Source organism: Mchenga conophoros, linkage group LG16 (genome assembly GCF_057382185.1).
Source record: "Mchenga conophoros isolate Kocher_MC1m ecotype Shallow Benthic linkage group LG16, M_conophoros_male_GT1.1, whole genome shotgun sequence".
Classification (NCBI taxonomy): Eukaryota; Metazoa; Chordata; class Actinopteri; order Cichliformes; family Cichlidae; genus Mchenga; species Mchenga conophoros.
Genome location: NC_140541.1, coordinates 13,025,877 through 13,043,095, shown reverse-complemented (window position 1 = coordinate 13,043,095; position 17,219 = coordinate 13,025,877). Strand labels below are relative to the sequence as shown.

General features: G+C 40.4%; 1 protein-coding gene across 9 annotated transcripts in view; it reads right to left on the bottom strand.

The window, feature by feature from the left end:
- Positions 1-17,219, bottom strand: part of dgkh (diacylglycerol kinase, eta) — an 80,264-nt gene that overhangs the window by 47,197 nt on the left and 15,848 nt on the right. For 5 of the 9 annotated variants that reach the window (XM_085248452.1, XM_085248455.1, XM_085248454.1 and 2 more), the window contains exon 4: positions 7,623-7,703. In XM_085248452.1, coding sequence (XP_085104578.1) covers positions 7,623-7,703 — 81 coding nt within the window. Of the gene's footprint in view, positions 1-5,397; positions 6,481-7,622; positions 7,704-13,119; positions 13,279-17,219 lie in introns of those variants that run through there. The other 4 variants (XM_085248460.1, XM_085248459.1, XM_085248456.1 and 1 more) reach the window with 3 other exon arrangements.

The following is a 17,219-nucleotide window of genomic DNA, read 5'->3' as shown; positions in this document are numbered from 1 at the left end:
GCACTGCATTACCATAGCGAACTTCAGTCAGAGGAAGTCACGGTTGCCAAAAACTTTTTGAAGCTCAAGAGTGAGGCTGGTGCCATCCCAGATATGTTAACATTGTACAATCTTCTGGATAATCAGATCTTCCCCACAGTGAAAACTGTAATTCAGGTTGCCCTAACAAACCCAGTTAGCAGCTGTAGCTGTGAGAGGTCATTTAGTGTCTTAAGTCAGCTCCATACCTGGCTGAGAAGAACCATGGGTCAAAGCAGACTCCAGCACCTGGCTGTGATGTCAGTTGAGAAAGAGATGCTTGAGAGACTTGAACACCAAAATGTGATAGACAGATTTGCCAACCTCAAGGTGAGGCGACATAGGTTAAAAGAAAAGAAAAAAACTGCAGAGCCATAGTAGTATCTGCAGTAAACATCTTTTCATACATTGTATACTTCGTACCAAAGGCCAAGGTGTCTCCATTTTTCTAATTTTTTAATAGTATTTTGTACATTTCAAGGACTCTTCTATTTTTGGAGTGTATTTTTTATGTATCTGTATTATATTATACATACACATTAAAAGTGAATCTCTGTCCAAAAAATGCACTCAGTCTACTTTTTACTCACTATGAGCATCGTTCATTATTCTCCCGCAGTAATTAAGGTTAGGATTTTTTTTATTTTTTTTTAATTCCAATCCATTGTTCTTTGGCAGTAGTAGTCTTTAACAGCATTTACATAACCTTGATCAGATTTGATGGTTTTGTTACAGACTTTTCAAAAAAGTGATGTCATGTTTTGTGACGAGGACCCAGGCACAGAGAGACTTGATGAATTTAAGAATCTTATGATTTAATAAAGAAATTTGCCGACTTGCACAGAGATGGTAAAATTATGATGACTGATGAAGACAACAGACAATGAGGACAGGGAGGAACAGGGGTTTAAATGCACCAAGTAGACAGTCAGAGGGAATTCAGGACAACTGGAGATATTTAAGGATGCAGGGACTGACAGAGCCAGGGAAGAAGTCTCATCGTGACGAGTAAAGTTTATCTTGCCTGGCTGGGCAGCTCTCTGGGTGCTCAGCACCCCCAAAGCTCTGATTCTAGAATCGCTCCTGAACACAAGTATGCTGACACAGAAAAAAAATGTTAAAATTGCATGAATCTCAAGTGAAACAAAGTGTAAAACACAGAGTTTCCATGAACCTTGTATCATAACATAAATTAAATAAAAGATAAACAAAATTACTTTGTATTAACTACAGAATGTACTACTGGGCAGCTCAATTAAAATCAATGGCTGCCTGGATTATTCATGATTCAGAAATGCAGTGGGTATCTATGGAAGAGTATTCCTTACCAGGTATCTCCCTTCGGAGTCTCCCATTTCTCAATCCAAAATCACAGAAAAAAATTTAAATAACTAACCCATGGGTCAAGCACACTGTAAATATTTGGAACCAAGTGTTAAAAATGCTAAAAGGGAATTTGACCATGTCTCGAGCTGTTCCCATAAATGGAAATGTTGAGTTCCTTCCATCGTTGTCAGATTAGAGTTTTGAGAGGTAGGCGGAGAAAGGATTGATTACAGTCAATCAGCTGTTTGAAAAGAATACTCTTAAAAGTTTTGCCCATCTAAGGGCCAAATATGCTTTATCCCCAGGGGTCCACTATAGATATTTCCAGTTAAGGGACTAAATTACAAAGCATAAGAATTGGGACAATATTAGAAGAGAACCAATCGGGTTAGAAAACGATTTCATGGAACTTGGATGATGTCACATGTCTATACAATGGAACGGATAACAGCTCAACTACAACTAAAAGTGCCAACCTTCGAGAAAAATGGGCTCCAATTATAAAATATCTTGACAGGACACTCAGGCCTTAACACTGTTACATCTGTGCTAAGGAATGTAAGTATTGGTATGTATGTATATGTATATGTGTATGTATGTTTTTCCTTTGAAATTAAGTTTTTGAATAATCCTCACTATTATATACTGCAAATTTGGTCTCAGGTTATGTTGTTGCTGTGAATTGCCTTGTTACTTTTGGCAATAAAAGTAAAAAAAAAAAAAAAAAAGAATTACTTTGTATTGCTTGAGATGGCTTACAATCAATTTTAAGTGGTGCCTATGGAAGACTTATGATGAATTTGTATTAGCTCTGAATGTTTCCATGCCAGGCTCTTTAAGTCTGCACTCTAATACCCCTGCTATCAATCAGTCTGGAATGAAAACATGATCCTGAAATTCTAAATTTAATGGTAGTAGTATTCACAATAACCCAAGTTCTAGGTCTTTCATCAACAAACAAATTTGAAAACAGACTAACTTAGACATGAACTGCATTTAATAGCGCCTTTTTTGTAAATAGTAAAATATGACTTGCTGCTGCATGTTATTTTGTGTGGGGTTTTTTTTTTGTTTATTTTAAAAAATTATTCAGAAATGTGCATTTTAACCCAACTCTGATAGTTCATAGCCTTTACCTTCTGTTTCCTAATAAGCCTTATTTCTGTATATAGCTTTTAGCTCTAACAGATGTTCTTCTGTGGGAATCCTTCTGGCGAGAACACTGCCCAACAGTTCTGCTAAATGCTCAACTGAAGCATAATATTTTTCACACTGAATGTGGTTATTGTCAAGTTAACAAAGTTATGTGTTGCCAAGTTGACTGGAACACTAGCAGATGTTTATTTTAACAGAATAAATTCTAGCAATTCACAAATTATGTAAAAGCTATGGAAACAAAGTTCATTCAAAGATGTTAAAATCAGGTTATTTTCTTTATTATTTTTATTAAGGGAGGAACACCTGAACTGGATAAGTGGAATAGAATGGATGGATGGAATTTTATTAAGGTTAGCATGTTCCATCTAAAACACTTTAAAAGATACAACTTATAAACATTTTATAGATTCAACAATTGGTAAAGCAAAAAAAATAAAAAATAACTGAAAGCTGCAGTCCTAATTAATAAAAGTGTGGAGTAAAAGCTCCCTGACTCTCATTTCCTCATCAGTCAGCTTAATCACTCATGTAATCAATCTGTCTCAGGACCTTGAGTCAATATCTGTTTTTTTTGGAGGGGGGGTTGCTGAGAACTGAACAACATGTTCTGAAAAATGAAGCCATGATGAAAAATCGTACCAGCTCTGTCAAACATGCTTATCTGCATTAATGTGTTTTTGTGTATGTTGAATATTGTCCTCTCCTTGCCCTCACCCAGTAATAAAGTTAATGACATTAGGATTCTTCCTCTCCTCTTAAGTGGAGAAAACACCCAAATTACTGAAAGCATTTGGTGTGTATTCCCATGCTTGCTTGTTTGTTTGCAGTGCATGTTTAACTGAATCAATCGTCCATTTATAAATTATTCTGCATGTTCAACAAGAGAAAATCTCTTCTCTCTCCCCACTGCAACTCTGACTCTATAACTTTTGTCTTGGAAGCTCAATCAACAGTATATTGTATGCTTTTAAGCACTATACATCTTCATTACCCCCCAGGAGCTGAAAAAAATAGCATGAGTATGGGTGTCCATTTGTGCTCTGGAGTGTGCACTCACATGCACATGGGAAAATTGATCTCTTTGGTCTTAGATCATCTTCTATCTGCTGGTACTATATCCATGTGTGTGTATGTGTATTTGTGTGTGTATCTGTGTCTTTCAGATAGTGATAAGATTTGTTGCCAGGGGGAACGGGAATGGCTGTTTCCAAAAATGGTTCCTGGCATCCCTCTGACTGACTAACTGGTCATCATGTGACAAAAAGAAGTGGCTCTATAAAGGGAACCTGGATGATTCACTGTTTAAAATAATCCTCATTTATCTTATAATGGGCTTTGTTCATTTTCTGCCTAAAACATGGTACTCTCATCTCTACTTACTTTGACTGGTTATTCCTGTTAAACAAAATATTGCAAAACACATACACCAACCTCATTGTTTAAAATTGTGTCTGCATTTTCAATATGTGCATTTTCAATTGTGTCTGCATCTTTAATATGAGCATCCAGCCTATACCTCATAGCAGATAATTATATTTTGGGATAGGAAATGGGGCGTTTCCTGTACCAGGCTGTAACAAGCTTGTTAATACTCTAATGTTAACATTTTAACATGGAAGTCTGTGGGGACTGACTTGCTTTTTGTAGCCAGCCTCAACCACTCCATAAACTGCAGTTTTTAAAATCTTGGTGTTGGTCTCTTTTTCAGCCCAAGAGGCTGCTACTTCTGATATCCTCTCTCTATGGCCAGGAGTAGAAAACATTTCCTAAATGAAGTGTTTAAAGAACTCGGAGCTACTGGCTCATAAATATGACTTGTACATACACAGACCTCATTATTTGAAACTTTGGCCAAGTTTAGTATAAGCATCCATCATTGTAACAGCGTATACATGAGAGTAAATAATACAAAATATAAGAAGTCTATAATGTTCTGCAAATGATTTCTCTAGGTATGAACTTTAGCTTCCAACACAATTGCATTTTACTGCAGTTACAGCCTTATAGGGCAAGATCGTTCAGCTTCTACCATCCACTCTGCACCAGGAAACTGATTCTAGTAAGCTATTTTCATTTGGTAGAGAGGTAATCAGCAACAATGACCCAATAATCTGGAACACAAGTCACGCTTTAGACACTTTCATACACAACGCAGTAGAAAATCAGGCTGCTCACTCCCTACAACACACGCACAGACCAATGCATAAACTGATTAAATTCACATTCTGCAAACACCCAAAATTAAGCTAAAGTGAATTTCCTAAAGATTCCTCGTATGGATTCAAAGGAAACATTAAAAAGAGAGCCGAGCAAATAAGCACGAGTAAGTCAGCGTGAGAGGCAGCTGTTCCTGCAGAGGATGGAACGAGTTTGTGGGTTCGGGTTGGGTTGAGCCTTTCCTCACGTGGACTTCAAGGTGCTCCCTGTCTGAGCGACAACGACAGCCTCATTATACATTCACACAAGCACATATTCACCACAAAGACCTAAACATATACACACACAAGTGTATTCCAACATATACACTTGTACAACTCTGTTAGAGCATAACCACTCATAAAAATACACAGATGGATGCATTCTTGATTTTTTTAAATCCTTTTTTACTCCTATATCCTTCGTGCATTAATCTTTTCATTCAAATAAGGCAATTTGTAAAAAAAAACAGCTGAAGAATTTATAAGAATGCAAGTGAAAAATATTCCTTTTTCTCAGTTTTTTTGTGACCATAACATTTTTCTTTATGTTGCTGGTAGGTTTCTAAGAGGTCCGCTCAGCTAAAATACAACCATGCACATTAGGCACACCGAGGAGTCATGTGCAGAGCGCCTACACGAACATGCACGATGAAGCGAATCATTTATGTTTCAAGCCTTTCAACCAATTAGCACCAACCTGCACAGAAGGCGTCAGCAACATCATTCATCCTCGGGGGACCAACTGACAGACAACAAGAGACCACACAGACAGACAGACGGACACAGAGACTGCACAGTCAAAGTCCTGCAGTGCGTCCTCTGCAGCACCGCTCTCTCTTTCTCTCTCTAAGTCGTGCTTGCACAACCTGTCTGATGAATCCTGGTCTCCCCCGGTTGGTGTGTGTGACCGTGTCTGGGTTGACACACGTAACCACAAGTCAAGAGTGTTACAGCTTCAGGTGAACTACCTTTAGGTTTTTCTTTCACTGCCCCTCTACTGTGGTCCACCCTATTTTCATTTCTTCTCCGTTCTCGCGCTCCCTTCCGTCTTCCTCCTCCTCTCAGCGCTCGCTCTTGCCTCAATCTCTCGCTCGCTGCCCTTTTTTCCCCCTCTTTTCCCCTGGGAGAATGTGTGCGGATGCAGTCAGCAGTGGTGTGACATCACTCCAGGATTTCCTTCTGCCTTTCCATCTTGAGTCAGTCATCCTCAATCAATAATAAGTGTAAAGCATTTTTTATTTATTTTTTTGTCAGGACCTTCTTTCCCCTCTTTCTTCACATCTCCACAGTATTTAGTCCTTTTTATATTTTTATCTCCCCTCTCTCCTTCCTTCCTTCCTCCTCTCTTTCTGCCTCCTTGCACTCACCTTCTTAATAGGATGCTGATGCTCATAAGGCAGCGTTTCACATCCTATCACAACTGCACACATATAATCTTATTTATGAATATGGCAGGGGTTTAAGCTTTGCCAGCCAGCCAATGAAGCGTTTCAAGCCGATGCTAAAAATAGCTCCGTATTCTCCTCTGGGCACCATTCTCCTGCCTACCCCCTCCGCCTCTGTGTTTCTTATTATAGCAACAACCGAGGAGAGAAGAGACATTTATAGAAAGGACACAAGCTCTTTTATTTTCTGTTTTTATCCTTGCTGCTTGTAATACTCTCATTCACACACACTCACACTCACAGCTTCTCGTTCTTTTCAGCCGTCCATTCACAACCACATCACCCGTTTGGATGTGCCGTGTTGAGAGGCATTTGACAAAAACACAAGGAGCAATGCTAATTAGCAATCTATGGTAATGTTTTCTATTTATAACTAAGACTGACCTTTTCAGGTGTAAAGCTTGTCAGGTGAATAACTTCCCTTAAAGGGCATATCCCATGTTTTGTTAACCCTGATAGCTAGCTTTCCAGCTAAATACACAAAGACTGTTAGTCTAGGTTAAGAAACAATCATCTTCTTATTAATAATTCAGACAATCCGTACATATGCATCCATCTGTGCTCTTCTCCTGTTTCGACAACCATTTACAAATTCTTCATAAAATCTTGCTGGTGTGATGTCATGGAGCACAATTTAACTTGCCAACATTTACGTTTCAAAACTATGAGATTTGCAAAGTAAAGGGGTTTGGAGAAGTATGGAGACTGGATTGCAACATCCTTTCTTTCACTGTTTTCCGTGATGTTTAAACTGATTCTGGCGATACTATTACACTATGTTTCAGTGTTTTTCAGTGTTGCATCAGTGGGAGCTGGAAAGTCCCTGAGAGATGGTCTTAAAATAAAGGAGAGAAATGCTTGTTGGCAGGTATGCAGTGTAAAAACAGTCGTAGTTTGACGTCATTTGGAGGAGCAATTCTCATATTTTGGCTAAAAGTTGTTCTCTATTACCAAAGATTTCCCAACAGTCACTGCTGCCAGCTCCATTTTTTGAACTTTGAAAACATTTATTGACATTAAAAAATTTCCAAACTTCTTAAATCTGAGATAAAGATTCTCAACTAAGTGCCAAACCCTACTGACTACTATGTGCCAATATTGTTTACTTAGCACAGTCCTGTTGTGAACCCTTTGCCTTCATCTAGGTGTTCTGAAACCTGATGTGATGAATGACTGATGGATTTGAACAAGGGGTGCCGCATGCTCATAGGTTGGTGATATGTGAGTCCCATGATAAATCACCCTGTTTCACTATAACAGGCACCATCATTTACAAAATGAATATCTTATTCAATAAGATGTGAACTCAGTAGCTTTCATCATAAACCACGGGATATGAGGACAGTTTTTTCAAAGATCTAGCTACTGCTGGAATTCTTTTTGCAACCAGAGGAGTCGCCTCCTACTGGTCATTACCAAAAATGTAGGTGTGTGTATTGAGTGTGTGTGTGCACATGTGTTGTCGATCAACACTTACTGTGAAGCTGTTGTTGACATTCTTAGTGCTGGACTCTGCAACACTGGCATCCGACAGATCCACCTCATCAAAGATAAGAGACTGCAGAGAAGAGACGGTGTGGTGGTGGTGGAGGAGAGGAAGATCCAAAAAGCAGGAAAGGACACAGAAGAGAACACGAGAGTGAGTCTCTGGAAATGCACAAGGCCGAACGTAGCCTATTGTTACTTGTATACTACATCATGAAGACAGCGGTGACTGGCTGTGAGGTAAATGTTGTTTCATGGCCACACCAAAGCAGTCCTAAAATGAATTAGTTAAACCTTCTAGTGTAAAATGGAAGCAACTGTAAAAGTCATGAAAAACATAAAAGGACAAACTTGCTTTCTAACACTGAAACTTCCAAAATGCTTCAAAGCTGAGAAAAGCGGATGGATTTACTTTTGAATTCAGTTTTAAATGTAAATGTGACGCTCAGGGAATTTAAGAAGGAGGAAAAAACAGATGTGCCACCCATCAGCTCTGGTTTCCTACATGACACGTGTGGGTCATTATGACATGACTAAATAAACATCATAGACCATTTGGTGAGCTGTTTTTATAACAGGCATTTAGGAATTGACATCCTGGGAGATACCGCCTTTAACACCCACCTAAATACTTTGGCCAGCCAACCTAAATGCTTTCCACTCAAGAAAAGCTGTTTCTTATATTCTTACATTGAAATGACACTAAATTTAATTCAATTCAATTAAATTAAGTTTTATTTATATAGTGCCAAATCACAACTACAGTTGCCTCAAGACACCTAGTATTGTGAGGTAAAGACCCTACATCGTCAGCTATCACCTAAAAAGTATTTTCATTTCCACTATAATAGAAACAATGATTGGGAGCATGTAAAATACCTTACTGATTTTTATTTCCCCTGAAAATCTGCACAGCATGCAGGTCTGTTGATAATGTGTGATCACATCAAACACCAAACAGCAGAGCAGTTTGGAGGCAATTTTGAAACCAATTTTTAAATTGTTCCTCCTCGTTTATCTGCAATGATCCGTTTTCCAGTATGATAATCAGATTGAACTGAGATTTCCTTATGCTTCATTGATGTATACTTCATTGATAAGTATCACAATTGTCAGAGATGAGTGTAACATTGGAGATTCAAGCTTAGGAACCTGACTGGAAATATGCTCATCCTAACCGTGCAGTTCCATTGCACTTGAAAACAATTGTGTTATATTACAGTTTGTGCCTATTAGAGCAAAATTAAAAGCATTAAGCTAACGTCTGAGTGTTAGGATATTTGACCAACATTCATGTTTATTGCATTTAGCTCGTCTACTTCTGGTATAATTTTTTTGTTTAAAATAATTTAAAATGACTTATATAGCATAATCTGGATTTTTCTTTTTTACATTTAGAACAAGAAAGTCACTGGAATAGTGTGCTCCATATACTGGTTTAGACAGTAATTAGTCTACAGATGTGATACAGATGTTTCCAGTAAACTACAATGTTATTAAGGTGGACTTTTTAGTTATTGTGTAGATTTTTATAAATTGATTTTATTGCATTTCATCACAGTGAGCGATTCTGAACAGGGAAAAAGCTTATGGTCAAACAATAAGCCTAATTTTTCTGGGACCCATAAAGTTAACTCGGTTTCTTTTCATGTCCCTGGAAACACATCACCACAACACAGATACAGTATGAGGCTATCAACAGGCTTTCCCTCTTGTGTTTTCCTTTCTCCACCTAAATGAAAATAGTATGAATGACATGATGGTTGATGTTAATGTGCTTTATTGAATTTCTGTGTGGTAGAGGAGCTGGAGCCAGACGGAGAGGAGAGCCAGAGTCTGCAAACAGGAACATGATATCCTAACAGAGCTGTGATGTGTAAGGCATGCAGCTGAGCTCTTAAAGAGCCACAGGCCAAAAACCAATGGCGTCAAAGGAATGCCCTCTGACTGTGTGTGTGTGTGTGTGTGTGTGTGAGGAGTGCCTTGCTGCAGCTGTCAGAGGGAATGCCCAGCTAACAACACTCCACGGGCCTGGCTGGAGAGGGCTACTAGCCAAGGCTTACTGTGTGGGTGTGTGTGACAGCATTTACACATATGCCTACAAATGCATGCGACCTAAGTGTGAATGGCATGCCAACACAAATACTGTCCCCCTGTCACAGCACTCTGTGCTGCTCTCCCTTTACATCACGTGTGTGTACCGAATGTTTGTGTGTGCGTGTTTTGTTGACATACTCTTTCTCCCTCTCTCACATTCACCACACCATCCCAATACACACGCTAACACACACAAACGCAACTTTGTGTACCTAACTGTCTTGAGGTAAGCTGTAATGAAAGCCGACAGTGAATGGTGGACAAAGGCGAGCATCCTCTGTTACCCATAGATCCAGAGCTTTGCTCAGTGGCAGCATCTCAGCAGCTTCAACAAGCCTCCAATCCCTGTACCCTGTCCTTCTCACAGCAGGTCATGTAATGACTTACAGATTGTTTCATAACTGATTGTTTAATCTAGCACACAATCCAGAAATCTACCTATGACACACTTAACTTTTAACTCTGATATTTTCAGTCTTCATATCAGGACTATGAGTCCAAACCAAAAACAAACGACTGTCACATTTTGTCTGTCTTTGTGCTCATTCTGGATCTTTAATGTAATTGTGTTTTTGTCACTTTTTGGGATAATTTTGTTTGTAATTGGTATTTTTTTCCACCTGTCTTGGTGATCGTTCTGTGTATGAGTTTACTTCATACAGAGGCTCTGGTGTCCTCTAGGGTGCATTAAATAAGCCATCCAAGGAGAAGAGCATAGCTTGTTTTACAAAATGTGATGCTGAGATGTGGCCTTACGGATGGATCAATGAGGAGGCCAGGCTTCTTAAGCACAGGGCAGCACAGCCAGCCAGGCAACCTTGGAAACACCAGAGTGTAGTGATGGACATGTAGGGGACAATGAGCACTTATTTATAGATAAGAACATCTTGTCTGGCTGTGACACAAAGAACTTATTTACTTTAACATTTTGGATTATTAAATGGAACCTGTTATGCTTATTTCCAACCCAATATTCCGAACTTGTTGTTTTGCACTTAAAACTCAGCCGCAGTGCATTCATGGGTAGAGTCAGTGTGTCTGTGCATAGCTTATTTAGCAAGTCACAAATGCACAACAGTGGCAGAAGAGATCAAAAGTTTCACAGCTTTAGTACTGTTTACCTTCACTGGCAACATCTTAGATTATTACTTGGGTTTGGCTGGGGTTGCTCTGACTTTCCAAGTTGGTAATCAAAGTTGAGGGAGCATTCCAGAAAGAAATTCCAACTGGGAACTGACTTCTGACTTAATCTGGAACACACTATTAAACAACAGATGGGTGGGGCATATGTGCACAGCCTTATTTAGGAAATCCCATAGACAGCATATAAAAAACAGAAGTAGCTACTGAGTCATGAGCTGTTGGCTTTGGATTCTGCGTTTGAAACTTCAATGTTAAGTGTACTACCATCATATTTTTAGCGCCAAAAGTAACCAAATTTAGTCCAGAGGGTGGATTTATCAGCAAATGTACAGTTGGTTAGCACGTTGCATTTACAAGTGGTAGGGGTGCAACGTTCAAACAAGTTCAACAAAAGCACGAGTCCATGTCAGCATCTCATAGTGGTGGAGGTGACGTTGAAAAGACAAATATTAGCTGCAGCTACCTGTGTGAGCACATCTGTGATTTAAAGCAACTCTGCCAGTTCAGAATTTTAACATGGCAGTCTATGGGGATTGACTCACTTTGGAGCCACCGCCGCAGGAACTGACATAATACAGAGTCAATAAAGAGAGTGTGAAATGGAGCATCAAAGCATCCTGAAAACATGAGCTTTTGGCTCATATGATGATGTCATTATAAATCATGGTTAATATAATAACAACAAACCTAATATGGAAATTATACTCTTTTAAGAGCTGTTTTTACCATTATGTTGTTTGTCCTTTTTTTAATGATGCTTCAGTTGCTCATGCTTATGCTTCTATCTCTTGGATTATCTATGATGGATCCAGATGCCTTGTCCTCCTGTGTACTTGTCTGGTATCCTTAGCTGTCTTCTCTTGGGTTCGTGCAGACCACAAGCAGGACAGGGACATGAGCAGGGGTCCAGGTGACACTCAGCTCATTGTGGGAGTGGCTGGTAAACAATGTTGCTGTTTTCTGATTAGCTGTGCTCATACACTTTCTTTAAAGTTGATTTTCCTTCCTCATCCTTGCATGAATACACAAAGCCTGGATTTATGAGGCCTTCTTGCCTCAGGAATGTTCTTCCAGACATTCCAGATGCTTTGCCGTGTTTCCCCTTGGTGAGTGGACTTTACAAGCATAATGTGTCAAACCTTCAGTTCCTAGGCTCTCCAAATCAGGCCGTTTCAGACTACCACCTCGTGGAGCGTGGCTCTATTTAAGTCTTTGACTACAAAAAACTTCATGTTAAATAATTGACTACTATTCAAGAATTTAGATTTCTTATTACCTACTGAAACCAGGCAGTATGACTTAGACATACTCCCATCAGTAAATAATTCTGGAATTTTATTTTTTCCTCTACTATGAAGTTGTCCAGATTGGTTACAGTTGGTGATTTTAACATGAATATTTGATGAATCACTCTGACCTCTTCGCTAGAAGTTTTACCAGTATTATTGATCCTTTTAAACTCGGCATGCATTTGGCTTGACACATAGCCAAAGTCCTGTGATCAGGACCTTCTGGCTGTGCATCACACAAGGCTGAGAACTAAAGATGACAGGGCTTTGGGAGAAGTGGATTCGAGTCTCTGGATCTTCTGATGTTGAGCTCTTTGGATTTGATCTTCTCTTAAAAAGCAGTTAAATCTGAGCTGATTTTTTTGCTGTCATGTTTTTATGTCATGGGTTGTGAAACATTTTGTGAAAAGTGTTCAAAGGTGCTGTATGAATAAATGTCTACTTGACTCAGGAAATAAGGAAATCCATAACAGGTCACCTTTAAGTTTAACTTATTTTTCCTTCTTCCAGCACAGCCATCAAGACACTCAAGGCATGACAAATAACACACACTGTAAAGCAATGAAAGCCACACTCCTCACTGAAGATAACTTATATATAGCCCTAGTTAGGGCTATCACTAACTTTAATTAACAGGCTAAACTAGGCGTGGCTTTACAGTCTCTGCCCAACCTCAGATTATATAAAGCACATTCATGTCATATAGTAGTGAGTTCTTGCAACCTCCTTTGCTGCATTGTTGATGGGAAGAATTTTTTTCATCTTATTTTATCCATAAAATATCCCACCCAAATCATTATTTTGTGTCAGCAAAAATTTAAAGTGACTCAAGAAAAATAATAGAGGATATTCAATCCATCTTGAGCCTTTAAAGCAATATGGCATGAATGCAGCACTGTTTTATACTGGTAAGTGGTTAAGCTGTCCTGGTGGTCTGGCCCCTGGCTGTGCTGTGCTGACCCGAATTCTCACTAGGCCTTCCTCAGATCCGCTGGCACCCAGGGGTGGGGGGGAGTGTCGTGCGCCCGTCCAGCACACGGACAGAACTCGCCAGCACACGCGACTCCTGGACACTCTGCGTAGCGCCCGCTCCTGCCAGTGTGCCAAGGCACTGCCAGACTAGTGCGAGTGCAGACAAACGCATACACACAGAGGTGCACATACACACACAAGTTCCAGACCGAGGAGGTTAGATTAGAGGTAAATGGGGAAAAAATGTCAACAAGAGTCAGAATATCAAAGGTTAAAAGGTTAAGATCTCCTTAAAATAAAATAAATGTTTAGAGGAAAATTAAACACATTAATGGAAAATTAATTGAAGTGCTTACAGGTAGAGAAATAACTGATCTAACAGAATTTGATAGGTCAAAAATGAGAGCAGGGATGTAAATAAAAGTAATAATTAAACACTGAATAACAGTGTCATTCTCATACCGGTACATAAATATGAACAGCCGCTCGCTTAGCTTAGCCTAGCATAAAGACTGAGAACAGAGAGAAAGCAGCTATCCTGGCTCTGTCCAAAGGTAACAAGACACACCTCATAAAGCTCAGTAATTAACACAGTGTATCACCAGGGTGGGACTCCTTGCTAAGCAACCACCAGAGGCTCCAGGATGTGACAAGTCCCATTCAGAACTGTGTCCAGAGAGCTTGATCAAGGAGATGATACAATGCACCTGATTTTAAACCGCCCTGCCTTCTGTATCATGTTAAAGTTTACTTGTTTTTAAAGCACTACATTATTACACAACTCTTGAGCGTGGCTCAAGAGTTGGCAGTTAGTCTTGTAATCGGAAGGTTGCCGGTTCGAGCCCCGGCTCCGACAGTCTCGGTCGTTGTGTCCTTGGGCAAGACACTTCACCCGTTGCCTACTGGTGGTGGTCAGAGGGCCTGGTGGCGCCAGTGACCGGCAGCCTTGCCTCTGTCAGTGCGCCCCAGGGCAGCTGTGGCTACAATGTAGCTTGCCATCACACCACTGTGTGAATGCGTGGATGACTGAATGTAGCGTAAAGCGCTTTGGGGTCCTTGGGGACTAAGTAAAGTGCTATATAAATACAGGCCATTTACATTTTTTCACTCGCACACCTGTCTGGTATTCCAGCTCAAATTTTCTAACTATTCCAAAGTGTAGGACCAGAACATTAATTTGGCGATACCTTTTGGCTTTAATGCTCCAAGCCGCTGGTGCAGGCTGCAGGAGGAGCTGATAGCAGCAATAAATACTGAAATCATTCAATTTAGAACCAGCCGTTTCAACCAGGCTTTTCATAGACCATGCTTTATAGAAATGACTTTATGCTATTTTATGCTTTTGGTTTTTATAATTATTTGACTTTTCGGCCCATATAGCATTATTTAATTCAATAAATAAGACCTATTTATGTACATTTTAAATTATGATACTTTGTCCTTTCAATGTACTTTTACCACTATTAATTATTACTGTTTTTAGCTCTTATTAATTATGACATACATTTTGACATACATACCCACATAGCAGACAGGTCTGGCCCGGATCTGGTGTCAAGCCGGGCCTGCTAGCTGACTTCTGGCATAGTAAGATATGGGCCAGGCCTGGCGTAGATGGCACTGTTTATGTGATGGCATGCCACATCTGGCCCAACTGTGGTTTGGTTTATGTGGCCCACGCTCATAGAAAACAGGTCTGGCCCTGATCCGGCATCAAGCTCGCACTTCTGACTGACTGGTGTCATGGTAGGGTGTATGTGAACCAGATGTGGGCCAGCTCTGGCAATGATGACACTATTTATGTTTCTATTTTCCTATTTTAGTTAGAAGACCCAAATGCCATGCTGCAATACTACAGGGTGGGCCATTTATATGGATACACCGTAATAACATGGGAATGGTTGGTGATATTAAAGTCCTGTTTGTGGCACATTAGTATATGTGAGGGGGCAAACTCCTCAAGATGGGTGGTGACCATGGTGGCCATTTAGAAGTCGGCCATCTTGGATACAACTTTTGTTTTTTCAATAGGAAGAGGGCCATGTGACACATCAAACTTATTGGTACTGTCACAAGAAAAACAATGGTGTGCTTGGTTTCAACGTAACGTTATTCTTTTATGAGTTGTAATTTACAAATTTCTCTTTGTTCACAGCCATTGACATGTTGAAGAGGTTAACACGTGAGGAGCAGATCGAAATTGTGTTGATATCTGGTGAACGCAGTAACCGGGTCATTGCAGCATATTTCAATGCAAGACACCCTACGAGACCACCCATCTCCCATGCTACAGTTAGCAAACTGCTTGCTAAGTTTCATGAAACTGGTTCAGTGTTGGATTTGCCAAAATGTGGACGCAAGAAAACTGTCACTAATGAAGAAACATCAGTGGCTGTCCTAGCTTCATTCAGCAAGAGCCCACAGCATAGCACTCGCCGCATGTCACTGGAGAGTGGCATTAGTCGAACATCCCTTCGCCGGATATTAGCTACTCACAAATGGCACCCTTACAAACTCCAGCTACTGCAGCATCTGTCACGGTACAGGGCCATGAGGCCCAGGGTTTAAGTTCTAATGCATATTTTTGTATCCACATGTGTAGTTTAACGCATCTAGTTGTTTTCTAGTTTGCAGTTTAGTCCTTGGTTTCTTAGTTCCTTTTGTCATCTCTCCCTGGTCCATGTGTCTACCTGTCATGTTTCATGTCTCTGGTTAGGTTAAGTTCATGTTCTATCTCCATGTCTATGTCTCTGTGTTCCCTGTTTTATTTTGAAAGAGTATGGTGTTCTTTGTTCATTGTAGTTAGTGTTAGGCTGTATCCCAATTCAGGGTCTGCAGCCTTAAAGGCCACATTTTAAGGCCGATTACGTCACCGCAACGCGACAAAGGCTGTCCCAATTCGAAGGCTGCTCGAAATGCGGCCCTCAAATGCATCCTTCATTTCCCTGAATTTTAAGGACGTGGCGGTGTAGACTTCGTGACCCAACATATCCCAGAATGCATAGCGCGGCGGTGGGTGTGGATAATTTTGCCGAAAAAAACGGCGGACGAGGGGCGCCCGAAGAGTAAACTTTAAGTAAGTACTGAATATTATGTCACTTATTTATGTGCAAATGTTTAATAACGAAGAACATGAAAACATTACTGTTGGCCACATGTCGGCAAAGTTATGTGACATTAGTGACGTTTGTACAAACTTGGTTTTAAAGCCTTTACTTTAAAATATACGCCGTTCAATAGCTGACCTTAATCTTACAGAGAATGATCAAAGCTCATGTAGAAACAAACAAACAAATGAACAAAATATGTTCTCCTTCATTTCTGTCAAACAATGCTGTATGTAACGTTTCCAGCTGTTAGTATCATGGTTGCTAGGCAACCTGGGCAGCGCAACGGAGGCTAGACCGTCCCATTTCACAAGCCTCGCACTTCCGGCCTTAGCGGTCTTTAAGTACGCGGCCCTTGAGGATCGTTGAGGCTGTGTACTTTAAGGCTGCAGACCCTGAATTGGGATACAGCCTTACTCTCCCCTGTATTGTCATTATGTTTCCTTCTAGTCAGCTGTGTTCTCATGTGTCTCCACTTCCCATGATCACCTCGTGTGTATTTAAGTCATCAGTCTTCCTTTGTTTGTCGCCGCGTCGTCTGTTCAACTTCACCCATGTTACGCCAGGTTTCAGGACTCTGTGCTGGTCATGTTGCTTACGTGTATACGTTTCATAGTCCTTTGTTGTTCCAGCACAGAGTCCGGTTCATAGTAGTCTCCCATATGCATCGTTGTCACCCTGTCTTTGCTTTCCCTGCTGTCTGAGTTTAGTGTCAGTTCTTAGTTTTCCCAGTTCAGCTTCTAGTTTAGTTTTGCCTCTGTGCTTTCTGTTGTTTGCCACGTTAATCAGCCCAAATAAAGGCTCGCTTTTCGTTTCAAGTTCAATACTGTCTCCTCATCTATGTCTGCACCTGGAACCTCATACTCCCACACACGGTCCGCAGACCGTGACAGCATCTCAACGAGGATGACCCAGATCGGTGCACAGAATTTGCAGAATGGGCAAAACAAAGATTGGAACAGGACCCTCAGTTCACGCAGA